General features: G+C 47.7%; 1 protein-coding gene and 1 long non-coding RNA gene across 2 annotated transcripts; both read left to right on the top strand.

Moving 5' to 3' along the window:
- The first annotated feature begins 6,206 nt into the window (after positions 1–6,206).
- Positions 6,207–18,522, top strand: LOC123441834. The gene is made up of 5 exons (XM_045118046.1): positions 6,207–6,370; positions 6,569–6,668; positions 6,882–7,827; positions 8,062–8,387; positions 18,262–18,522. The coding sequence occupies exons 1-5, from the start codon at positions 6,207–6,209 to the stop codon at positions 18,520–18,522; spliced, it is 1,797 nt and encodes a 598-aa protein (XP_044973981.1).
- A 2,734-nt stretch (positions 18,523–21,256) lies between these two features.
- On the top strand, positions 21,257–22,004 carry LOC123440122. The gene is made up of 2 exons (XR_006630280.1): positions 21,257–21,448; positions 21,536–22,004. It is a non-coding gene; the product is annotated as an uncharacterized LOC123440122 (long non-coding RNA).
- The last annotated feature ends 5,225 nt before the right edge of the window (positions 22,005–27,229 follow it).

Below are 27,229 nucleotides of genomic sequence, written 5' to 3'. Positions count from 1 at the left end.
AAGTGTATGTACTAGAAAGAAGGCACTGTTTTATCTGCATACTATGTATGCGAGTTCATTCGCCACTCGACCTCTGAGCGGGTCTTCTGTGAGAAAAAATTTGAGGTACGTAAATAATATTCACAATTGTGTTGAGTTTTATTCATATATATGCATCTATTGACCCCCCTTCTTTAAATTAGATCTGCGAGATGCGGGATCAACTCCTACCATATGATCGCATACGAGCAATTCAAGGGGAATTGGCAGGATTCTTTGTTGACCACGTCATACCTAAAGACGGAGAATGCCATGTGGATCGGTCATTGGATCTTAATTAGATGATGTTTTGGATTAATTGTAAAAGATGTTATATTGTATATATGTAATAGCGTCGGATAGATATACGAAAACTTGTTATTCGACCAAGCATGGAGAAACAGAGGACACTTCTCTCTATTAGCTAGCTAACACAATATGAAACCACTAAATTAACGCTCCAACCCCCCCCCCCCAAACCCACCCCCTCCCCCATTCAAAAAAAACCCAGCTCCGGCCAGATGCTGACGCGTGGATGCCACGTTATCCTGGTTGGTGTGACAAACCGAGACTAAAGAACCTTCTGCCTGGGCTACCCACAGAGGCCACGTGGAGACCCTTCGGTCCCGGTTAGTAAGGGAACCGGGACTAAAGGTTATGGGCTTTAATCCCGACCATTTAGTCCCGGTTCATGAACCGGGGCTAATGGGCCTCTGGAACCGGGACAAATGGGCCATTTTCTACTAGTGTCAATGGCCAGACGACGCTCCAATGCAACCTCGACGGCACGAAAAAAAAATCTTTAAGGTATCATCTCGTGCATGGGGCATTGCAGCACCGACGGCGAGCGGCGCTTGCCTCCGGGCTTCGTGCTGCCTTGCAACAAGAGCGACGAGCAGCCCAACCTCCCTCCTGCTTGTTGTGTTGCAGTATCGGCAACGAGTGGCGCCCTCCTACGGTCTTCCTGCTGCGACGCAACACCGGCGACGACACTAGCTTGTGGCTGGCGCACCCATGGCGAGCAGCACACTACTCCTTGTTGGATCAAAACACTCTCAGGATCACACACACGAGGTGGACACAAGGAGGAAGATGACCAGGAAGAGACACCACACACACGAACGTTGGTGAGGCAGTTTTGCGACGTGTAAATCTGTGCGTCTTTTCTGGCTTTCCTTTTATTCCATCCTAACAGAATTGCTGCCCACGATCCGGTTTCCCCGTGCCATCCCACGGACAGATCGTGGCTAGCTGAATAACTGAATTACAACAACAAAGTAAACACTACAGCTAGTCTGTCGCACCACGTACAGAGTGTCCGTTATTGTTACAGAATATAATAGAAAAACAAACTTCAGTGCAACTGGGTTAATTTCAACATTTCACCCCCTTAAACCTAATGCACTGACTTGACCAGTAGCATACCAATCTTCTTCTTCAACTCTTGAAAGCGAACTCTGGGTAGTGCCTTCGTTAAAATGTCAGCATGTTGTTCTTCAGTCCTCACATGTTCCACGGCGATAGTGCCATCTTCAACACAGTGTCTCACGAAATGGTACCGCACATCAATGTGCTTAGTTCTTTCATGGAATACAGGATTCTTGCATAGGGCGATAGCTGATTGATTGTCAACTCTGATCACTACTCTTTCTATCTCTTGATCAAGTAGTTCTCCTACCAACCTTGCCAACCACACTGCTTGACCAGCAGCAGAGGCTGCAGCCACATACTCAGCTTCGCACGATGACTGAGCAACAATTTTTTGCTTTTGGGAGCTCCAGGTTACAGGGAACCCCCCAAAATAGAACAATACCCGTGAAGTACTCTTTCGATCATTGATGTCTCCTGCCAAATCACTATCACAATAGCCCAGCAGCCAAGGACCATTTACTCTGCACCTATTGTAGCTGCAACGGAGGTCTAGTGTCCCTTTTATATACTTGAGAATATGCTTAACAGCCACCCTGTGCTCCACTGTAGGCCTTTCCATAAATCTGCTAACAAACCCAACTGAAAAACTAAGATCCGGTCGAGTGTGGAGGAGATACTTCAGACTACCAACCACACTTCTGTACTTTGTAGGATCCACGGCTTCAGCTTGACTTTCTTTGCTAAGTTTTAGTCTGGGCTCCATGGGTGTGTGAGCTGAGTTACAATTTGACATTCCCATTTTCTCAAGGATCCGAGCAGCATAAGCGGATTGGCTCAAAGTGATTCCATCCGCTGATTGCTCCACATCGATTCCCAAGTAGTAACTCAGCATCCCCAAGTCACTCATACTGAATTTGGACTTCATTTGTTTTTTGAAATCTGCTATGAAATGATCACTACCACCTGTGATGATCAAGTCATCCACATAAACTCCCACAATCAGCACCGACTCCCCTTCTTTTTTCCTGTAGAGTCCTGAATCTGAGGGGCATTTTTCAAAGCCAAGTTCTCTCAAAGTTGCATCAAGTTTGCAGTTCCATGCCCTTGGAGCCTGATGAAGTCCATAGAGAGCCTTATGCAGCTTGTACACCTTGATGTCACTCCCAGCAACGTCAAAACCAGGTGGCTGAGTCACATAGACCTCCTCAACTAAGTCACCATGTAAAAATGCGGACTTTATGTCCATATGATGCATCTTCCAAATGAACTGGGCAGCGAGGGCGACCAACAATCTTACTGACTCGTTGCGCGCCACTAGAGCAAAAACTTCTTCAAAATCAATACCTTGTCGTTGCACGTACCCTTTAGCGACTACCCCCGCCTTGTATTTGATCACATCACCGCTAGCATCTTTCTTTAGATTATAAACCCATTTCAACCCAATCGGGTTATGACCTCTCGGCAGCTCACACAACTCCCAAGTTCCACTGGATTCTATCGAGCTCAGTTCTTCTTTCATGGCTGTTTGCCAGCAGGTCTCCTTCATTGCTTCAAGGTGATTTGCTAGTTCTTCCAACGCATACAGACACAAACCTGCATCAGCTATCTTGATCGACATCGTTTCCTCATACAGTTCCTCCAAGAATCGCTTTCCCTGCGGTCCCTCAGAGGGTTCTGTCCATGGCGTTCCCGGTGTCACTGGTACGTGTCCAGGAGTCACCGGAGAGGCGCTGAGATCACAAGGCATTGGCGTTCCAGCACCTATGCGCCGAGTTTTAGCACACGTTTGTGGTGCTACTACAGCAGCAGAATTCACTGCCATGTCAACGTTTTCCCTGCCATGACGGGGGTCTCCGGTGCGCTTGCCTCGGTGGAATTTGCTGCTCCTCCAACTGCAGTTTCTGGTTCATCTGAATTCGGCTGATCTCGATAGCTTACGACAAATGATTCATGACCACCGCTTGATGTAGATCCTTGGGAGCCCCAATCCCAACACCTATCCTCCTCGAACACAACATCCCGTGTCACAACCAATTTCTTGCTCTCTGGGTCAAACATCCGATAAGCCTTTGAGCCGGTTTCATAACCAATGAATACCATCTGTGAGCTTCTATCAGAGAGTTTTGACACTCCGGGTCTGACCTTTTTCACATGAGCAACACATCCAAAAGTGCGAAGATGTTGTACTGACGACTTTCTCTCATGCCATGCCTCATATGGTGTTTTTCCCTTTACACTCTTTGTCAGTGATATGTTCAGCAAATACACGGCAGTGATGACTGCTTCACCCCAAAATCGAGCTGGCATCCACATACTTTTTAGCAAACTGCGCGCCATACCCACCATGGTTTGGTTTCTCCTTTCAACCACACCATTCTGCTGTGGGCTATATGATGACGTGCAAAAATGCTTGATTATGTGCCGCTCATAGTGCTGTGCAAATTCTCTTGAGGTGAACTCACCCCCTCGGTCTGTTCTAATTGCTTTCAACTGATGCCCACTTTCAACTTCAGCTGCCTTTTGAATTTTCTGCAGTCCATTGAGAGCTTCATCTTTGCTCCGCAATAGAGTAATCCACATAAACCGAGAGTGATCATCCACGAGCAACAAAAAATACCTCTTTCTGCCAGGCGTTTCAGGTGTTATAGGCCCACACAAGTCTCCATGAACTAGCTGAAGTTGCTCCGTTGCACGGTAAGTGGCCTGAACCGGGAAGGAGAGGCGCCTCTATTTTGCTATCATGCACCCATCACAGATTTGCTCCACCTGGTCGAGGTACGGCATGCCATGTACCATCTCTTCTGTTGCAAGTGTACGAAGTGACCTGAAATTTACATGTCCATACCTCATGTGCCACAACCATGCTTCATCCTTAGCGTGAGCAAGCAGACACACAGGTTCAGTGGGCTGGATGTTCAGTATATACATCCTGTTCTTGGTCCTATTCACTCGTGCAAGAACATTTCTTTCTCTGTCCCACACGGTCATTACTCCATCCTCACTTGCATACTTGCATCCATTTTCATCTAGCTCGCCCAAACTGATGATGTTGTTCTTAAGTCGAGGAATGAAGTATACATCTGCCAGAACCCGGTGCTCACCCGTGAGACACTTCAAGAGAACTGAACCTCGTCCACGGATGTCCATAGCAGAGCCATCGCCAAATTTGACGTTGCCGTTTACTGCCTCATCGAGCTCTGCAAACTTGTCGCGGCAACCGGTCATATGATTGCTTGCTCTGGTGTCCAAGTACCAGGAGACATCCCGATCACCGCTTAGCTTCGGAAGCACCTGCTTCTCATTCAAGAACACTTGTTCCATCAACTCCATCTTTGCTGGGGCCAGCTCACAGGCTACGATCATGAGCAGAGCTTGCTCATGTGCCTCCTCCTCCTGGGCAAAATTTGCCTGCTCTCGTTTGGGCTCTGGACAGTTAGACCGAAAATGTCCCATTTTGTTACAGTTAAAACACCTGACCTTAGTGATGTCGAACTTACGGTGTTTCTTCTGCTTATCCACGTCCTTGTTCTCTCCACGTCCGGCTTGTCCGCAGTCACCACGGCCACCGCCTCGACCTCGACCGCCTCCACGGCCACGACCAGCGTTGCTACTGCCGGCTCCCGGTGACCCCTTTTTTCCCTTCATGAGCTGCTCAAGGGCTTGTGTCATCAGCAACATTTGGTCCTCCATCCCGCCGGAGTGACGGCGCCGGCCGTGCTGGCTCTCTTCGAACGCGGCGAGACACCCAACTGCCTCTGACACGGTCATGGTAGTGAGGTCACCCCATTCCTCGATGGTGATCACGATGTCCCCAAACCAGCTTGGGACAGCGTTGAAGAGGACCTCAATGATCGACTCATCCGACACCATCTCGCCCAGCGATCGGATTTCTCCAACGAGTGTCAACAATTTCTGCGCAAACACACTAACGGACTCAGAATCGTCCATCTCGATGCATCGAGCTGGCGCTTGAGTTGCTTCACTCGCGCCTTCTGGACACGATCTTCGCCGACGCGCATGCATCGGATGGCCTCCCAGGCCTCGTGAGCAGTCTCGCAGTTGGCCACCACCATCATCACCGCATCCGGGACGGACTAGGAGAGAGCGGCGAAGGCGTCGTCATCCTTTCCTTGGTCAAACTCCGCGGTGCCCTCCAACGCCGACCACACGCCGAACGGACGAAGCAGCACTCTCATCTTTACGGCCCACAGACCGTAGTTGGAGTCGTTGAGCATCGGATATTGGATCGGGACGCCGCCGGTCCTCGTTGGCGCGCGCTGGACGACCACGGCGCCATCATCTCCGGGCCTCCTTGCTGGCGGCGTGTACTTTCCGACGTCGCTGTTCAGATCCTTCTTCGGTGACGTGTCTTCCATCCCCGATCACCGCTGTCACAGCTCCTCCGATCTCCTCCGCCGTGCTCCGCCTCCGTGAACCCTAGCTCTGGTGCCAAATGTTGGATCAAAACACTCTCAGGATCACACACACGAGGTGGACACAAGGAGGAAGATGACTAGGAAGAGACACTGGTGAGGCAGTTTTGCGACACGTAAATGTGTGCGTCTTTTCTGGCTTTTCTTTTATTCCATCCTAACATAATTGCTGCCCACGATCCGGTTTTCCCGTGCCATCCCACGGACAGATCGTGGCTAGCTGAGTAACTGAATTACAACAACAAAGTAAACACTACAGCTAGTCTTTCGCACCACGTACAAAGTGTCTGTTATTGTTACAGAATATAACAGAAAAACAAACTTCAGTGCAACTGGGTTCATTTCAACACTCCTTTCCATTCACAGCAATGGTGGTGCGCCCCCATGGCGATGGGCACACAACTCGTGGTCACGCTCGCCCCTCGCTGGCAGCGCAACTCCTATTTGGACGGGGTGCAGCTGGTGGTGGTGGTCATCCTCCATCCCGGTTTGCAGCAGCGGTGGCTGCTCGCCATGGGCACCTCTCCAGCTCTCCCTCTGAGATGCAAGCAATAGAAGAGGAGGTGGGGAATGGGGAGTGGAAAAAGATGAGGGGAAATCGAGTGGAGGAGCAGCCGTGTGAAGGAGATAAGCTCGAAGGAAAAGCGATGGCCTGTTCCGTCAGGGACACGTGTCGTGCAGGACAGCCGGTTTATGAGACGTTATTTTCTGCCGGTTGATTTCAAACCTTTTCCTTGTGTGTCTAGGTTATATGCTTTCAGCGTGATCACCCCTGCTAGCCGCTGCCGCCGCCCCTGCGTCACAAAAAGGAGCGAATCAGGGTCCATAATCGCCGGAGAGGAGCAAGTTCCGTGGCTGGGTTATTCCTTGCAGTCTCATCACCCCTACTAGCCGCCGTAATCAGGTTCCATCGTCGCCGGAGAGGGAGCAAGTGGGCACTGCGCACGTGGACATGTACGGCAAGCGTCTCCGAACCATCGGAGATGATCATGTTCCTGGCGTTACAGAGGCGGAGTCCATGGAGCAGGACATACGTGTCCTGCACTCCTGCTTGATCAGATCCATGGTTTCTACAAGGAGGTGCTCAATCGGCTGCCGGTAAAGGGGATTCCCTCGTTGGCACCGCGCCTTCTCAAGGCCGGCCTTTGCATCGGCTTCCTCGACCCAATCTCCAACATCATCCTCAACGCCATCTCCTACTGTCCTTCTCTGTTGCCCAGCCTCGAAGAGGGTGTATCGTCTAGGAAGACGATCTTGTCCAAGATCATCACCGACACTAACGACCCCAGAGTCTTGGACATACCGCTGTCGGCGCACACGGTCCACAGCATGACGGTCGCGCGGCGGTCTCTAGAAGGTTTGGTGAGCTTCCTCATCTACTACTACCGCTACCTCGCGGAGGCAGAAGCCGTGCGCTACCTTCGCCTGGCCGGGGCCGACCTCCTCGTTGCCGTGTGGCTTATTGATCAAGATCGTAACAAGCCCTCAGTGTCCGTTTCTGACCTAATTGAGAGGAAGGCTTCATTCGATATCTCTTCCCCTACCACCAAAATAGCCCTGCGCTGTGCAGCCACCTCTGCGAGGCACCCCGAACCAGCCATTCTGGTGAATGCGGCACTGTCACTGGCATCTTCGCCGTGTAATGTATCTGAGTATCTACAGCAGTATCCCCGCCTCTCCATTAGAGAGGTGAGGTGCCTCCGCCAGTGGCTCAGCCTTCAACACTATGTCCATATGCCCCCCATCGACATATGGCGTCCCATGTGTCTTGCCGCTTTACGTCTTCCTGTTGTGAAGAGGAAGGAGAAAGAGGAGAAAACGTCTGGATCGTCTGGATATACAGAGTCTTTGAGGCTGTTGCTTCTTGACAAGATCCATGAGCTTTACCTAGATGCTCTTTCCAGGCTATCTGGAGATGGCTTGTGCAAGCGTCTCGCCTGCAGCCTCCTCAAGGCTGGCTATTGCTATGGCCGAATGGATCCTGTCTCAAACATCATCCTCAACACTGTCTGGTATGACTCTACATTCTCTACACACCATGAGTTTGAGCTTAGCTTCAAGGTGGACATGATATGCACCAATGCCCTGATGCGCATAGAGTGCATCTCTCTCTATGGCCTCGTTGCCTACATGCACACTCTCATCAACGCTCTAACAGATCACGATGCCATATGGTACCTGCTTGTAAGCAATGCTGACATTCGGTCTGCCATTAAAATGGCAGAAGTGGATGGCCATTCTGTGTGTTATGACAATGACCCTTATAGGGAAGCAGCGCGTGCTTCATGGCATCCTGACACTGATGCTCTGGTAAAATTCTTTTCGTCATCCATATTCACAGAATCCAAGTCATGTGAGCCGACTCTTGCATTCATGGATGGTGGAATTGAGCGGCTCGCCATGTTGATTTCACGCAGTTCTTCACATACCAACTCAAGCTCGGAGATCTTATCAAAAAACCAGAAAATGTTCATTCAGGCGGTTCAAAAGAAGTTTAAGGCTGACCAAGGATTCTTTGTCAAGAAAGTCAATGCTGCATTGTTCAACTATAGTCAACAAACAGGGGTTTGTGCCTTTGTTTTTGTTATATACTCCCTCCGTCCCGAAATTAATGTTGCGACGGCAATTTTGCGAAAAGCCCCTCCAGCTTCTCCCAACCAAACCCGTGCTCCTCGTCCTCCTCCTCCGATAGATGCCCCATCTATGCTGCTACCCATCGCTATAGATTGCCTGCTCCCCGCCGCCGCAGCTGCCCTACTCCCCTCCGCAGCTGTCGCTCGTCCGCCGCAGCTCCGCCTACCGCAGCTCCCCTGGTCCCCCGCCGCTTCGCTGCTCCGCCACCGCAGCTCCGGCTCGCCTGCCTCCCCAAGCTTCCCCTTCCTCATAAAAAACAGTGATTTCCCCACCTACCGCCGCGCTCTGCTTCGGCTGCGTCGGAACCAGCGTCGGCGAGCCCGGAGGCGCTGCTTCTGAACCTGGTGCCCATCTTATTCGACGCCCAGGCGTCGGACATCGCCGGGCTGTTCGATGGCAAGCCTGAAGATAAGGAGGGGATGGAAGCGTTCGAGGGGCTGATGCGTTGTCATCAACTGAAGTGAGACAGACGAGAGCAGCTGGAGGAGGTGTGTGTCACGGGTGGTCACCGTGCTGCACTCGAAGCTTGGGTCGGGCACCCAGGAGAGAGCAGCACCATGCCTAATTGTGTGTACAGTGGTGTGTCATATGGAGGATTTGCTGATGAGGACAATGACAGGGTAAGAACAAGCAATGGCAGGTTTGGCAGCTTGGAGTTGAACCAGTACAGGCAGCCTATGTTGGAGGCATCGGTTGATCCGGCGATCGATCTGTCGGCTGCGAAAGAGGTCGGTCTTCAGAAGTAGAGATCAAAGCTCAGGAAGTCAAGGTTCAGGTGCAACAATAAGGATCATGTCAATGGCAATGTGGTCTGCATCAATGGTATTTCAGGCATTGGCAAGACAGAGCTGGCATTGGAGTTTGTTGCCACCCGACCGAGCTCACCAACCCAGCTTGATTCTGTAGTGCTAGTAATTTGCAAGTCCTCTTTGTGCATTACTAGCCTCTGAACTTATCATGTTTGTGGGCTATTTTTCACGTTGTGCTGCTGTTGGTTGCTTGCTTGCAGGGGGACGAGGGAGACGACGCCATGCAGCCTCATCTACAGCTCAGAGACGATGAGCACCCCCGGCTCCGCGACCAGGGCCAGCAACTGCTCACGCCGCAGGCCGCAGACGCCGGTCTGCCGCTACGTCCCGAGCTCGCTCGAGATGGACGAGTTCTTCGCCGCCGCCGAGCAACAGCAACACCAGACCTTCAGGGACAAGTAAGAAAACTCTGCTTCCTTCCACCATCATCACTCAGTCATGTCACTCTTCTGAGCATTCTTGTTCTAGATATTGTGCATGGAAATTTTCTAACACTCTTCTGCTCTGCTCTGTTGGAATAACCAGGTACAACTTCTGCCCCGCGAGCGAGCGCCCGCTCCCCGGCCGGTTCGAGTGGACGGCGCTAGACTGCTAGGGCTTTCTCCTCACACCACCACCAGCAGCAGGAGCTCCTCCATCGATCTCTACGCACAGAAGAGATCGATCTGTTGGTATAACCTTATTGATCAGATATTCTCTACACACAGGTCTCGTTACTTTCACTAGTTTCAGCACTCTTGTTCCCCTTGCTCTGTTGTGACTCGTTCGCACTGCCTCAGACTCTTCGATGAACGCCCAAATACCAATCTTCCCGTCGAATGTTAGCTCTCCATCATAATTGTATCGAGGTCTGGCCACAGCCGTTAGAAACATTACCTTCCCAATGCTGTTAATGTTTGTCACGGTGCGCTTAGGTGGAGGCTCTCCTAGAAGTACATAGTAGTTGTTCTTTAGTCTTGTCATGTCAAACCAATTTTCATCTATATGGACCATATTAGTCATTGGCTTGAATATAGCTTGGGAAGTTGAGATCCAATTGTCATCGAGCATGGACATACAAAACTTCAATCTTGCAATCTTGTTCTCTGGTTTGAGGTAAGTCTTGACTGTGTTTGTGGTGCAGTTGAGCTCATTTAACTGGAACCTCCGATGTAGGGTTGAGCGGGTGTAACGGCCAAGATGCGGTCCTTTCTGATCTCGGGTCGAGGCCCCCGAATAGGAAAGAAGCGCATCTAAGCGTTTCGCAAGCAAGTAACATAGCACAAAATAATAATACAAGTAGAAAATTTGGGATTCAACTGTCTTCTTATTAATAACTCAGAGTACAACACAGATACAAACAAGGTAGTTCCGGTACGGACTACAAAACATGGAAAATGCTATGCTACCCTGCTGCAGGCCCACGATCACGACCACGGCTCAGTCCTCTGGATAGTTCATGTAGAGGCGGTCTGTCTCCTCGTCGTACTGACACGCCAGCTGGGTGCCGTCGGGATCATCTGTCTCTGGGGTACCTGTACCTGCTGGGAGTTTTGGAGGAATCCGTGAGCCACGGGGACTCAGCAATCTAAGACCTTGGTGCCAGAACTAGTCATGTAATTGGGTAGGGAAGGGAGAAGTGTATCAGGCTGGTGTATCCTATGTTTGAATAAGTGGCTAACTTACGCAAAAGAGAAGTGAAGGTGGTATACGCTAACGGTCGGGATTACTTGATCAGAAAGTGATCATGAACACCTACCTACGGCATTCATAACCCCACCATGTTCCCGATCGAAGAGAGATCTTCGAAGGGACAGTCACGGTTACGCACACAGTTGGCAGTTTTATTAGTTTATGTTTAAGTTCTCTAATACCGGATGTTAACAAAATATTCCAAGTTGCCACATAACCGCGGGCACGGCTTTCCGAAAGATTAAACCCTGCTGGGGTGCTCCAACTAGTCCATCACAAACGAACACAGGCCGCAAAGGCATCCTCTATCACGAATCTCGTGATCTCGTCGGATTCCTTAGAGGAAAACCTCAACTCTGGGGGAAACCAAAGCTTCACCGGGATTCCTATACGCAAGATATACCGCTTAGGTAAGGCAAGGCTAGCAAGACCTCCCGACGTTTCGACGACCCCGATAAGAGCCGCGTATCTCAGTCTCATGACATGCCGGATGGAACTAGCTACAGGTACCAAACCTCAAGTTTCCTTGTGGTGGCCCCGCAGGCAGACCAGTTTGGACCAACACTCATGAGGAGCACTGGCCCGGGTTGTTGATTAAAGATCCTCGGGGTAGCTATTCCCTATGCAGATTATTATGTGATTAGCAGATTAAAACCAAAGTTGGGTCCTGCCGGACAAGCCTTAGCACTACGCGATTTATCAAGGGGGTCCCCATAACAACCCTGAACGTGTTAGGAGCGATCATTATGGAATCAAACACCGGTAACCGGTAACTAAGGCGGCAATAACGGAACAAAGCACCCGGCAAAAGGCTAGGCCTCCCGTCATTTACCAAGTATATAGGTGCATTAAATAAATAACAGAATTTAATATAATGATCTCAAGCTCATGTCATCACATGAGTTTTTAAACACCTGGAACTAGCAATGCTAACATTAGTAGCTGAGCAAGCCTACTTAGCCACACAAGTTTGCTAGGAAGGAGAACGGTGTTTGGGCTCATGGCATATGAAGAGGCAATTTAATTTCAGTGGTAGGCAGCGAGCAATATGACATGGAAACGAAACTAACATAACAAGTCTAGAGATGGAATCAAGGTCATATCATCTTGCCTGTGATATCCTCAGCTTGGAATGGTTCTGGTTCGTCCTGCACGTACTCTCCTGACTCCACGTATTCGTTCTCCGATACCGGTGCTACCCAACATAATAATAACAGCCAATGAACAGCAGCACCACAAGATGCAACAATCACATGATGCATGAGATGAAAATTGAGCATGCACCACTATTTCTACCACTAGCACAAGCAAAATAAACTACTGCAAGTTTCTGGACAGTACTGTACACTAAGATATTTTGACATGCATGAGAATGACATGATCAGATGCGGCTCGTGAAAATGGTGCAAAACCATATAAAGAACATAGCAAACGGAGCTACGGATCAACGGGAATCAACGGAACAAGATATGAAGCTCTACGTGGAAGATTCAACACCACACTCACAATTGGTACAAATCTGGTATTCCCAGGTTGCCAAGACATGTAACAACCCAACATGAATGAATTGGAGCAAGGTAGAACACCACAACACCAATTAAGCACACACTTTGATCAAAATGACAAAACTACATAATCTGCCATAATCTGCATCTTAGCTATTTGGGAGCTACATGCAACATAGCTACAGGCCTCCAAACATGACAAATAATATATGTGGCTGTTGCCAACCAAGATCACTACAAGCACCAGTAAGAATCACAGCAAAAGGAATTAAACTCTAGAAGATACAAGGCCACAAACTTTCCCAAAACCATCAGATCTCAGGGACTTGGTGAAAATTCCTGCACCTGAGTTTCTGTCTCTGTCCTGAAGCTTTTTGACAGCAACTAAAACACAACCTACTGGACTCCAAATGACTTGAACTTTGACAGGGAGCTTCACAAACATGCCAGGTTCAAAATCCTAGCACTGAATTAGGGCTAGTTCTCAACATAATGACCAGCACATCCACATCTATAGGGGAAGAAAATGTTTCCAGAATCCCAGACTTAGTGAAATTCCAGATTTCACTAAACTGGAAATTTTCAGCCACATGCCCACTTTGTCTAGGCATAGTTTGCACACACATTACACCAAGTGATAATTGACACCACTATAGTGTAGAGCAAAACCCCTACTACTAACACACAAAAACTCATGCCCTTGGGCTCCACCTATTCCATGGAATCAAGGCTCAAACATGCAACAAATCTGAATATGCAACTCCATAAAGTACCCTACTAGGACAACAACTACAAAGGTTGGGTTCATGTGCACAATGACAAAGTGACATGGGGGTTTTAACCCCATGTTTGTGTCACGCACATCAACAACACCAATACATCTACCAAACTATCCCCACACACAAACACCATGCCCTCTCACATATAGACATGTGAAGGTGCATAATTTTGCAAAGGTGGGGAAGTTCCACACACACACACACACATACTCCACATCATTCACCACAACATAAACTCCTAAAACCAAGAACAACATAAGGGGGATAACTACTAAGCAAGTAACTTGGAAGCATCACCTCTCAAGCATCTTTAGTAGGAACCACAAGTGGTGTGCACTCCCAACAAACACAACTCCATGCCTACACTATCAACTACACTTACAACCCCTATGCACCCATGCCTATTTGCAATCACACCATCAACATAAACTAACAAGACCACATGCACACATATATCACTTAAGCCACCAACATCAACTATCACTATACTAGTGTGCAAAACACACACACAAGACCATATGCACCCATCTAGAGCAGCAGGAAAATGTTAAATAGGGCACCTTGCTGTCCATGCATAAGAAAGAGGAAGAACAAAAATAAAAGGACAGCAAAAATAGAAATATGCATCAGGGTGTTGGTGGGAATCGAACCCAGCACCCTCTGGTGCAACAACCTACCCTTACCACTCTGCTACTGCCATATAGTCGACAGAACAGAGGGAAACAGACGAGTTAAGGCTAACTGCTGGAGCCACTACTATCAAATCGATGGAAAACACTGCAAAAAGGGGTGGTGCACCAAATGGGACTCGAACCCTGCACCTGCCGGCAAACAAACAGAGACAACACCACTGCGCTATGCTACGACGACTGACGGAACAGAGGCGATGAGCAAGGTATGCTACCGCTACTGCCTGCTCTCTCCACACGCAGAGTTGCCGGCGACAGGGACTCTGCTGGCACGACCTGCTGTAGCTGCTGCGCTGCAAAGAGGGGAGCGCTACTGCTGCTGATCTACTGCTACGCTGGGAAGATCCCTGCTACGAACACACACACACGACATCGCCCATCTACTACACCACAAACACCACCCTGCTGCCGATCTACTGACAGAGAAGCACGCGACGGAGAGATCACCGGCTGCCTCGTCGTGCTGCTGCTGCTCCCGGAGGCCGGAGCAAAACGAGGAGAAGGGGGCCCCTAGAGATCCACTGCTATTGCACCTAGCTCTACCTAGACGCCCCGACACGACCACCACCTGCACTTGCTACCGGCTACCTGACAGAGAAGCACGGCGCACCACCACGGCGGATCTAAGACGGAACCGAGGAGGAAGAAGGAAGGGGAGGTGATCTGCTCACCTTAGGGAAGGAAGGAGGAACCGATCGGAGGAGGAGGCCGGCCGGAGAGGAAGAAGATGCTCGGAGAAGTCCCTGCCCTGTCGAACCGAAGCAGGACGGAGAGACCACCGGGGCCGAGCCGTTGACGAGGTCGAGCTCGACGGTGGGGTCGTTCCCCGGGGCTTCTAGCGCCGGGAATGGGTCGCGGGGAACCACCCCGAGCCCCCGGACATGGCGGCCTTGCCGCTCGACGGTGCACGCAGGGGTAGACACGGCGTGGAGCCCTCTGTTCTCTCTGCTACCCTACAGAACTTACCAAGGAAGGAGGGAGAAGAGAGATGGAGGGGGAGAAGAGAGGTGGCGGCGGCGAGATAGGGAAGGAGAGGAACCCTAGGCCGAGGGGAAGGCTCGGACGCCCAGCTTATATGGGGGGACCTCGACGTCTGTGCACGGCGTCAACTTCCTCTCTCTCTCGTTCTGACGGAAAGGTGCAGCGAGGGGGACGGCGTTTGCAGGTGGAGGAGGGAGGCCGCGGGCTGAGGGGAAGAGAGAAGTGGGCCGGCCTGTGGTTAGAAGCCCACAGGGTGGCGCCAGATAGGGGAGAGGAACTCCCCTAGCTCTTTCCATTTACAGGAAACAAATAAATGACAGGGAGAAAACAAAAGCACAAGGAAAAAAATACAAGTGCTAAAAATTAAAATAGCACTTGTTCTGGACATGTAAAAACAAGACTTATGTAATAAAAGTGAGAACAAGAATTTGGGAGCAAGCATTTATTTAACAAAACACCCATGGTAGGGGCTGTTTGTAGTTGCTTACCCCTTTTAAACCCCTGATCAAAATCAGCAAATCACACATCTCATCCACCATAATTCTAAGCTAACACATGAGCATTTTCAAAAGAGGAAAGGAAGAAGAGAATCTTGACATAGGGGAAATAGAGAGAGGGGTGATGATGATTTTTGAAACCTAAGCCTATACTATCACATGCATCACCTCACACAAACTATATATCACATGCACACAACACAAGGCAACACATGGAATCATAAGAGCACATTGCAACAACAAGAACACATGGCATGAAACAACATGGTATGCATGCATGCAAGGGAGAGACATTAATAAGGTGACAACACATGAAATCATGGCTCAAAATGACATCATCATAACCATGACAAGGTGGACCCACTTGCAATAGGTTCCAAATAGGGAAGGTTTACATTTGGGGCATTACAGCGGGCCACACCGAGAGACCGTGCCAGAGATCGAATTGTCCTTCTTCTATTCAATGGGATTGTTGAGGTCCTTGCAAGATCCAGCTGTTTTCTCTTTCGACCAACTCTTCCTTTCTTCTTGTTGGAGACATCTACTTCTTGTCCCGCGGCAATCTGCTTTTTGGCGTCCGACCAGATTCTCTCAACAGATCGTACATGTATGTTCAACAAGATTGAGACTAGCAGCTTGTCGTTTGGTTGAACAGATCCATCTCTGAGCTCGATTACTAGCAGAGCAAAGTAAACAACATGCCTCTCCTTATTTGACAATTCTTTTCTTTTCTGTTTACGTGGTACACCTTCTTGACCTTCTTCATCTTCTTGAAGTATCCAATTCATAACTTCATCCTCTTCATCTTCATCTTCTTGAGGCATCCAATTCATAGCATCATCCTCTCCCGGTTGAGCTTCTTCCTCTTCCTCTTGAGGCATCATGTTCAAATCTATACCTCCATCCTCTCCGTGTTGAGCTTCTCTTGAGGCATCAGGTTCAAATCTATACCTCCATCCTCTCCATGTTGAGCTTCTTCCTCTTCCTCTTGAGGCATCATGTTCAAATCTATACCTTCATCCTCTTCCTCTTGAGGTGCCATGTTCAAATCCATGCTCCTGCAATCAATGAAAAAAGAAGGATAAGAAAATTAATTTTCAAGGGGAGCTGAAGTGAAGCTGCACCCGTGGTAAGAGGAAGATTAGCAATAAGAAGAACAGAGCTACACAGAGTGTTTGCTCTGTTTTATATATATAATGTGATACTACTGCTACTACTGTAACTTCAAAATCTTGGCCTGCTGCCCCCATTTTGGGCAGTGGCAAGATCATATATGAAGCCCAACATCTGTAATGAATGGGGTACAATACAAGGAGCAGACCTTGGGATTGGTGTCCTCTTGGTCTTATCTTGCTCTTCACGGGTTGGTATGCTCTTGTTCTTGTTCTTCCTCTTTCTCCAATAAATTTCTGTAATTCAGTAACAAAGCATGTTAACATCTTGGTTTTCACTGGTTTGACAGTAAATTGACAGTTTTGGCATGGCTGAAACTGCTGCTGATCATGATCTTTATTTGCAAAAGTTTGGGCACAAGTAAAAATTAAAATGCAGTAGTATCATGCAATGTTTGACAGTGTGGCAGTAAGACAAATGTTCAGCAGGTCTTACTTAAGGCATTAAGTTACCAAGCATGTACAATGACTGAATTAAACTGAATTTAGTCACTGGATCATTCCCTGAATTTAGTCACTGACCCAAACATGTATATTGATTGAATTAAACTGATTTAGTCACTGGATCATTCACTGAATTAAATGTCCACGTACATTGACTGAATTAAAGAGAGGAACAGCAGCAGCAGAAATGAATACAACAGCAGCACAACAGAAATGGATACAACAGCAGAAATGGATACAACAACAGCAGCAGCAAAAATGTCCACATACATTGACTGAATTAAAGAGAGGAACAACAGCAGCACGTATATTCACTTAACTACTCCAGTGATCATATTCAGTTAACTCCATACAGTGAATTTGTTCAGTTCATAACAACACCATAATACTCACTGACCGTGGAGTAGTACCTTCGTCTTCCTGAGCTTATGGCTTGATGATGAAATAAATCTGTTTTCAGCTCATTCAACTTGAACAGCAGCAGCAGTACGATAACGGCAGCAGCAGTACGGGTAGATAAGCAGCAGCAGTACGGGCAGACGAGCAGCAGCAGTACAGGCAGACGAGCTCCACCTGTGGCAGGGGAGAAGCAGCCGCACGGGCGCGTGGGCAGGGGAGAAGGAGCAGCACGGGCTTGCGCGGGAGATCGAGGAGGAAGCGCGCGAGCTCCTGGTCCACCGGATAGTCGAGGCAGGTTCCCGCGACGCCCGTAGGGGGTCGCGACCGGGAGGAATCGCGGCGGCTCACGCGTGGGAGCTCGAGGAGGATGCGTGCGAGCTTGAGGAGGATGTACAGGAGCTCGAGGATGATGCACGCAAGCTCTAGGAGGACGTGGAGGGAGGTTCAGGAGCCGACAGGAGCTCGAGGACGACGCCGGCAGGCAATTGCATCGGAAGGGGATCACGACGACGCAGATCTGGGTTGCGGCGACGGAGGCGGCGGAGCAGGTATCGGCCCCTGGCGACGCGTGGCGGAGCAGTGCGGCAGCGGCGGAGCACTTCCGAGGAGAATCACGCAGCTGGGCGGTGCCGGCCCCTTGCGACGGCGGGCGACGGCGAAGGAAGAAGAGGGAGTGGAAGGACTCGTTTGAGGCAAATTCATAAATACAGGGTTTTTTCGTAAAATCGACAGTACACTAAGAGCTCGACATTAATTTCGGGACGGAGGGAGTATTTTATTGCTTTCTACTATATTTCCTGCCATTTTTGCTTAAATGTCCTGTATTGATCTGCTCCCTCTTCTGCCTTGCTGTGTATAGGTGCAATATGAACTTCAGATGATTTGCACTGTGAATCCTGTTGTGGTTGAAGGTACAAGTGTTGCCCTTTTTAAGAAAAATTGCAAATACGAGTATTCTCATATCAACTTCTGGGCAACGCCCAAGGGATCAAACTTCTCTGCCCCTGGCCCAGTACTATTCTTTGCCCAATGTAGCAATGGTGATAAAGATGAGGACGAAAGACCATCCATGTGCGTCCCTGTATCGGGTTCCTGGATATCTGATGGTATACTCTCTTAGCTCTCTTGTGCACACAGTTGATCTGATGGTATTTTCCTGCATGGTTTTTGAGTAGCCAATATGAATTGTTTGCAATGCATATGACTACCGGTGCTTCTTCTTCACCTGCAATAGCCTTCCCCTAGCAATTATGATTCCCAAGGATTCATTATTTTTACTAATTCGAATCCCAGGGATTCCACTATGTGGGAAGAATCTTGAACAAACGAGTGCCTCACTACTCTTATTTACAATTCTTCTCATTTATTTTGAACTATAATTTCCTTTATGCGACGAGTTTCCTTTGATGCATTTGTGTTCACTAGATTTGTCTCGAATAATACTCTTCATATGCACATTTCAGCATTATGTGCCTCCAACTTCAAGTAGCCAAAACTTTTCATGGTACATTTTAAACACAACAATTATCTTACCATGCACAACTCTCTTATGTTTTAAAGCCTGAAAACTAAATGTTGAAGGTTTCAACTCAGAAATAAGATCTGAAAGTATTATGCATCTGACCATCTGTATAAGCACTTGTGCTACTATGTTTTCCTAGTATGTCTGAACGGTCTAAGCCTGTGTATTGCCAAATAACTAAGGAACCCCTAAATAAATAAATAAATAAACAGCTAAATTTGACTAATCTAATCCAATTGATGGATCAGACTTAAATGAGCATATACTTATTTCTTTTCCAAACACTCCTAATATATTGCCTTTGCTTAGTTCTTTTCCAAATACTGGCTTATTTCTTAACTTCAGACATGTGGTTTCCTTCCTTCATAGAACTTAAATATGCTTTGTTCACCTCAAAAAAAAAATATAAATAAAATAAACATGCTTTACATGCTAGCCCTTGTCACCTCTAACCACCCCTTCCCCTGTCTCCTTCCATGTGTCGCCTTCAGGTATGTGTTCATGACAGGCATGCCAAGTACTGCACGTGTGCTGCCTCGCTGCCAGCTAGTTCCTCTGTTGCCCTGCCATCTGTTGATAGATTTATGACCTTAGTGGGGCGAGGATTTTCTGTCATCTCTACTTGTTGAAAAGGGGCAAAGACATACAGGCCAAAGCCTCACTACCAGTGATATTGATAATGTCCTAGGCTTTGTAGGATTTATGGATCCTTAAACCCAGTTGCTTCCTGGTTGGTCAGTTGATCTTTCCCATCTACTCCCTCTGTTCCTAAATACCCCCTCCGTACCTAAATATAAGTCTTTTAAGATATTTCACTAGGTGTTTACATACGGAGCAAAAATGAATAAATCTATACTCTAAAGTATGTCTATATACATCCGTATGTAGTCCATTAGTTGAACTTCTAAAAGGACTTATATTTAGGCACAGAGGGAGTACTTGTTGTCGGGAAGAACTAGACTAGTTCTCTTCAACAAGTATTGTGGTACAGAGGGAGTAATACGTATCTTCTGCAATATGAACTTAATTTAATATCCGTTCTTAAGCCATACAAGAACTGATAGTGCACCAACGGCATGTATGTTTGGTACAGTTTTTAGTTCCATATAAGAACTATTTCTTGCACAGTTTTTAGTCCGCAGGGATGTAAACTGGGTCCCATTTAATCCTGTTTAGGCCCACTTATTGTTCTAACAGTTCATTAAAGTTCATCTTTTTTGAAAAAATGAACTATCGAGCTAACAAAAGCTAACTAAACGGGCCTTGTGGACCCTATTATTTCGCCATTTACATCCCTATCCCCAGTCCACATACTTCAACTTCTTGAACCTGTAGATTCCCTCTGTTGGCAAGTACTCGGGACTGTTTTTTTTAAGCATTGGTTTGTTGACATACTCTTTAGATCCATCTCATGCACTTAGCTTTTGTATAGGGATAAAATTGGATTTTTTCCATGTAAAAGCTAATGATGTACTTACTTCTGTTTGAGGAAAGTGTGTTGCTTTAACTGTGAGCGAAAGGGGATAAAAATTGTTCATCCATACAATGAAACTTATCATGGGCGTGATGAGGACCTTCTTGCAATGGCTCGTGGAGATCATAGCATCTGCAATGAAGACCTTATCAGCTCATGTGAATTCCATGCTTATCTGATGTGCACTTTAAAGGAGGATTGGATCTTTTTTGATCGTAACATGGATGCTACAATAGCTGACAAGAATCCCATTGATGACTACGCTAGGGCAATGAAGAGGTGGAAAAACAGAATCTTTTGACATGATGCTGCTTGAAAACATGACAGTGAATATCAGTGGTTTGTTATCACACAAACCATTGACAGAAGATTCTACATGCTCACTCAGAAAAAACAGAGTCATACGTGCAACGTGGTCTTATATTTTCCTTTCTTTCTCGTTAATAGTTAGTGATGCACGCTGGTTGGTTAATTGCTCCATGTACGAGCTTCTTTGTGATTTTGCAATCCGTTTGTCTACTCCTTGTGGAAAACATGTGTCCCTGTAATACAGTGGAGATTCTACACCCAGTCAGTATATTTTCTGATAGCACCGGGTGTCACTGGAATATAGTTGAGATTGGAAGGGGTGTTTTGGCACTCAGGTCCATATGCTCCCTATATCATGTACGTCCAGTTGCGTGTGGGGATGTGTGCCATGGTTTTCCAGTCACACGTACGGTTGCGTGGTAAATGCGGAATACCGATGACCAGGTGCATAAACGAAGAGTACGACAAGCATCAGGGCCAACGGCATCACCACAGACAACTGACAACATTTTGTGGCGGCGTCATGTAGAGTGTTTTGTGGCGGCGTCATGTACGAGTGGAACTGGACAAGGTTTTACATGGACCGTGGTATCGACTGCCTTGGCGACATTATTGCGGGTGCGTTGACAGGCAGCACGGTGCCGGGGACAGGAAAGAGAGTGCATCCTCAACCATGCCGATCTCGGAGTGTGCTCGTCGGCAGTGGTGGAGATGGAATTTTCCTTCAGATCCAGTTGACAGGTAGGAAAGTAGCACTCAATCTATTCCGTAATCTTTGTAGGGAAGCTGCAGCCACTAGGTATTGAAAGCCCGCTGGATTTGTTTCAGGCTACCAAAAATCTTCGCGGAGGACACGGCTGCAATGGCGGCGCCTGCCTTGCCGGATGCAACGGATAGCAGACGGCGAGTGTGGCCGCAGATATCTGCGACGCAGTGGCCGGGAGCAAGAGCGAAGCGCATAATGTGGAACTAGTTGCAACAGCAGAGATGCCGCATTCAGTGGGTGCTGATCAACTCGTTGTGATCCAAGAGAGGGAGGACAGTCACGAACTCACGATGCGGCGTGTGCTCAATCCACATGGAAGATGGATCCCCAAGCCCCGGGCTGGAAGAAGTGGTTAAACGCTGCAAGTTTTCTATGCCTGCTGCTTGACATGTACGATCTGGGCTGAGATCCACATAACCTGTTAGACTTGACTTATCAGTCTTGAAAGCAACCGTTCAGAGAGGAACATAGGAGAAAAACGAAAATTTGTAGAACTATCTCTTGGCAGTGCTTAAAGCTTCGTTATGTTTATTTCCAGGTTTACCTGCAACACATGTGTTTGTATGATGTGATTGTTGCGTCTTGTGACGGTGTAGGCGTGTAGCATAGGAACGACGAGCATCAGAATTCCCATCAGCCAAAAGGGTATCGAGGATCCGATTCCAAACGGCATACCCAAACGACAGACAAACGGCGTTCTCTCATTAATTGCATCATAGGTATGGGCCATGGCACTATTTGAAAAGTTACAGTAGACTGAAATACAGGTTGGAATACAACCATCTCGCACGAATCTCATCACTAACCATTGGTCCAGATATTAGGAGTATATGCACACCAGAGCCGAATTGAATATCCGAGATTCTACACCTAATTGGTAGTATATGTTTGGTAAATGCTTCCTAGCAGGTATCTGATAACAGACGTTTGTCAGACTGGTCGCACACCGTCGATGCTTCTTTTGTCTAATGGCCGAGATTGCGTCCGAAATCGTTTCATTAGTTTCCAAAAAAACACCTTGATTTTTCACCCATAACTACTCCCGCATTAACCTCATCTGCCCAAACCCATACTACGTCCCCATCCCCATCATCTGCTCGCTGCTCCGTCCGGTCCTTGTTCTAGCCGCTGGCCGCCATGACCAGCCTCCCCTTCTCCCGTGAGACTCACCACGCAGGTGCGACGTCCCATCCAATTGTTGCGGCCGATAGTAGCCACGACGCGCATGACGAGCGAGCTCACAGTCCATGGTCGTCTGTGTCATCTACACTCGATTCGGATCCCCCGGCGTCCAGGCCACCGCGGCAAAACCTTGCTGGAGTCCATCATGTGAACGAATCCATCATGACTCGGTTCCCCAGCGAATCCAATATGCGAGAAACCTTGCTGGAGTCGCCCCCCGACCTCCTCTGCAAGTAGCATCTACCTGCATCCTCACCTGACCAGGCTTAGGTAATTCTGGGAGATCTTCATATATAGGTCTCTGATTTCTAACATATCTGTATGTCACGAGTGTTGTTTGATGAATTGTGTCCATCTCCCTAGTCTGTTTTTGTAGCTGATTCATTATTTTGCCCACGCCATTGCGTATTATATGACTGAATCAGAGTAATATACTAATATATCTGGATTTGATATGTACATGACGTACATGTGCTTCCTAATTTTTGGCTGTAATATGAGTGAGAAGTGAGAAGATTTTAGTCGCGTTTTACCCCTCTTTGTTGTCTATGTTCAAAGTTGAAGGAAGCACACGTTGTTTGTCGCACGAGAATCCGTCATATCATCCTGACGAAAAAGGATTTTCTCCCGCTTTGTATTACAAAGCAAACAACCGATACAACCAACGATAGATGTTAGGACGGAAGCAACACAGTAACACCCAAACAAAAGAAACAGAAAAAACATACTTGTGCTTCTTCCCTGCTTCTATTTTTTTGTAGTCTTGTTTTATGTTGAGATAGCATGAATTTGATGCTTTCAAATATCCATGCTTCCTAAACACCGTAGATATGCTTCTTCAGTCTAGATAGCTTGTGTCAATACTCCATATTAAGCTCGCAAACTAAGTTTTCTAACTGAAAATGGCTCTTATCCAGGATTACGATTATATTAACAACAAGTTATGTCCATATTATCTAACATTGGGTATAACTTACTTTATTCACGACGCACACACTTATGTCTCTGATCATGTTAGGAGACATTTTTTTATGATTCCGATGTGTCTTATATGTTGTCCCAGGATCTTTTCATCTAACACAGTAAGTCTCGGCCACTTTCTATTGTACAAACATTTTGCTTCAGTCATTATGAGATGCTAGTGTGTGCTTCCATCTTTCTCACTTAATGCTTCAATCGTATTTTGCTATACCAGGTTTCAGTTGTGCTTCTTTGTCTATGTGTTGAGTGCATACGAGCTGAGATCAACCAACCACTACCCTAAGTTGCCGGCTGTACAGTGAACAATGTAAAGCTCTTGTCATGCATGGATCTTGTCATGATCAGATTGTCAAGCCCCCGCCGCTAAGCAGTCTACAATGTAGTAAAAAATAGTGTTGTAATTGTCTTTACTCCTGTTGCAAAACAGAGTTGTAATTTTTTTGTCATACTAGATTAATTTATTTCACTGTATTATTAGTCTTATTGTGCATCCGTGTGATTCTTTGTAAGCAAACTTTCCAATAGACAGAAAGATCAGCTTCCTTTACACCAAACATTAGGTTCTGAAACTCTAAAAAATATTCATGTGTCAAATGATTCTGTTGAACAATATGTTTTCACCTCACTACAAAGTACAATGTTTACACTGACCAAAAGGATTATTTTCATGTCATAACAACTATTTTTGCCATCGCATAAAATCAGTTAGAAAAAGTGTAGTACATGTTATTTGATGGTTATGCATCCATCGGTGAAAGGAATGCTTCCAGGGTACAACCATGTTGCATCAGCTTAAAAACATCTGTGTACTAGATTTCTGTTGTTGAAAGTAATTGTAATTAACCAGAATTATTTTCAGGATATTCCATGATTTACGGAAGTAGTTAAGAGTAACAATTAAGTGATGCTTCCATCACATCGGTGCATGCATCTGGTAGGTGCATGCTGAATTTGGTAGCCCGCTGTGATTTAAGGAATAGTAATAACAAACGCCAACCCAACTCACGTTTACTTGGCCATCGAGACAAAAGTAATCCAACGACCCAGGAGTAGTTTGATAGGTAGCTGGGGATCAGTAGTCTAATCCCTAGTGGTTTCCATATGTTTCTGTTAGCACCGGCTCTTCATTACAAACTAGTGGCTGGTGCGTGCCAATGGCACTCCTCCTGAGCGTTTATGCGTGCACATATCTGGCTCATGCACCTCCTTGGGTCTAGGCTCATCCTTAAGGTACTTGTGTACAACATAAGTGATTTAATTACACCCTAAAAAAAATAAGGGATTTAACTACATGTGAATATGCTAACCTGTCAAGGAGTTCGACTCCCCCGGATGTATATAGACATACTTTAGAGTATAGATTCAGTCATTTTGCTATGTAAGTAGTCCGTTGTGAAATCTTTAGAAAGACTTATATTTGGGAACGGAGCGAGTAGAATTTGTTATAAACTTGCTACTATGAGGTTACACCAAGGTCATGCTACAGTAAACTCATGCAAATAGTGTCAATGTCATCACAATTAATTTTGCTAAACTTCACTTTGATCCAAACTTAGTCCAATTTTAGATTTAAACTAAAAGTCAAATTATTATTTCTTTAAACCGTAAAAGAAAAATCTTGTTTGGGTTGCAAATATTCATTAAGTTTTTACGATACTAAAGCGGCTATCGGCAGTTTTGCAAAACAGTCCCTATGTTTATGAGAAATGAACACGTATTCCCCATCATAAGTGAGTCCCAAACTGGTACAGAGGAGAGAAAAAAATAAACATCGCCCAACACTACCCTGCCTGTTCGATCCCATCTCCACCTCCATCCCGCCACCACCTCCTGCCCGGTGCCGCCCGCCCCACACCGCGTTGATCGGGACCACGTCCCTCCCTAAATAGCGGGGATGATGGAGAGCGCCGCCCAGCTCGTGACGGACGGATTCACTGGCTCCCTGCCCCTCGGGGGCTACCCCCTCCCCCGTGAGGCCTCGTTTGGTACAAGTGGATCGACGGGGTTTCTAGAGGATTAACCTCGCGGGGCCCAAAAACCTCGCTAATCCTCATGGGCCCATTTGTTTCACGGGGTTTGAACAGTCCAACCCCTTTGACCCCCTTGCGATCCCCTCCTATCCACGCATCTTCCAAGCCTCGAGGGAACCCGCAGGGAATGAGTTGGGCAAGACGCACCGCGGCACCGAGACAGAGCATCGTCCCCGTCCCGCTGCCCCGCAGAACCGGCAGAAACCAGATGCACGCAATCGAGGCCGACGAGCTGTCCCGCTCGGTCATAGCCTACCGGAAGGAGCGCCAGCAGGACGAAGAGGCGGAGCTTCGTGCCTGGAAGGCCGCGCTAACACGGAGGTTAGCGCGGGCGGGCGAGCTGGGGGCGTCGGGGGTGCCACGGGGCACCTTCGTGGGGTCGACGGTCCTCGTGGCGCTGGTGCTCCGTGGCCGCATTATCGTGGCCAACTGCGGCGACTCCCGCGCCGGCCCGCTCTCCCAGGATCACAAGATGTGATTAATCGTGATTTCTCTCCTTTTGATCGGCCGGTCAAACTTGAGCTTGATGCGTGGATGCAGCTGAACCGACCGGAAGAGATGGCGGATGTCACGACGGCGGGCGGCTCGTGCAGGGGATCCTTGCCAAGATGCGCGCGCTAGGTACATTCTTACATGATTGCCCTTCCCAATCCATGATGCACCAACCAGCTGGCATGCGTGTTGTGCTACTAGCAAACAAGCCATATTCCTGAATTTGTTTGCCATTAACTAGAAAACTGGTTAGTACAAAGCAAGCAACAATTTAGAGGTTAGTGGATCAGGTTCTCATATTTAAAGTAAAGCTAGCATCTAGCTAGTATCACATTTTGCTTTTCTTTTATGATCAGGTTCTTAGGCAACCAGAAAAGCAAGATTAAACAATCTGGACAAAGTTTGGCCGTCAAAAACTGGATAATCATGACATCATTAAGAGCAATTCATCTGTATGACAACATCATTCTCAGAGTGCTTGGTCTGTAAAAATATAATTGATTGTAAATATTGCATTTTTAGATGTTTGCACTATCATATCTGAATGTGTCAATCCCTGTCAACCAAACAACTTTTTCATATGAAGGGGATTTGTGGTTGGAGGGATTTGGGGGTTTCAAGAGGTTTTGAGGGGATTGGGTGGAAGGAAGGGATTCACCAAATCCCCTAAAATCCCCTCGTCCCCAAACCTCCCTAATCCACTTCTACCAAACAAAGCCTGAAGGGTCGTGCATCGGCTTGGAGGCCCCTTGGGGCTGCCGCCGGTGCGAGAGTCATGCGCGCCCGTGTGGGCTGGGGACTGAGTGGCGGGGACCGTGGTGCGATGCTCGATGGGGTGCTGCGTCGGCCATCCTGGGTGGCGTCGATGGATCTGGCGATGGGTGCGGCGTCTTGCTCCGGTGGTATTGGCATCATGGTAATCTAGAGAAAGAGAGATACAGGGTGCGAGTGAGATAGGAAAGAGAGGAAGAAAGGAGAAGGAGAAGGGGCACAAGGTGAGGGAGGCGGTCGCCAGCGGTGGCGGATGGGTAGGTACACGAGTTCCTATTGAGGCGGCGAGGCTCGGTGTGA

This window comes from Hordeum vulgare, chromosome 3H, assembly GCF_904849725.1.
Source record: "Hordeum vulgare subsp. vulgare chromosome 3H, MorexV3_pseudomolecules_assembly, whole genome shotgun sequence".
NCBI lineage: Eukaryota > Viridiplantae > Streptophyta > Magnoliopsida > Poales > Poaceae > Hordeum > Hordeum vulgare.
This window is presented reverse-complemented; position numbering and strand designations above follow the sequence as displayed.

What these genes read in the sequence shown, in the direction of transcription:
- LOC123441834 (XM_045118046.1), top strand. Translation starts at nt 6,207, where the DNA reads ATGGCGATGGGCACACAACTCGTGGTCACGCTCGCCCCTCGCTGGCAG. An exon ending in CTCAAACATCATCCTCAACA is followed by an intron (nt 7,828 to 8,061) that starts CTGTCTGGTATG and finishes TGGATGGCCATT; the next exon opens with CTGTGTGTTATGACAATGAC. An exon ending in ACTATAGTCAACAAACAGGG is followed by an intron (nt 8,388 to 18,261) that starts GTTTGTGCCTTT and finishes TGCTGTGTATAG; the next exon opens with GTGCAATATGAACTTCAGAT.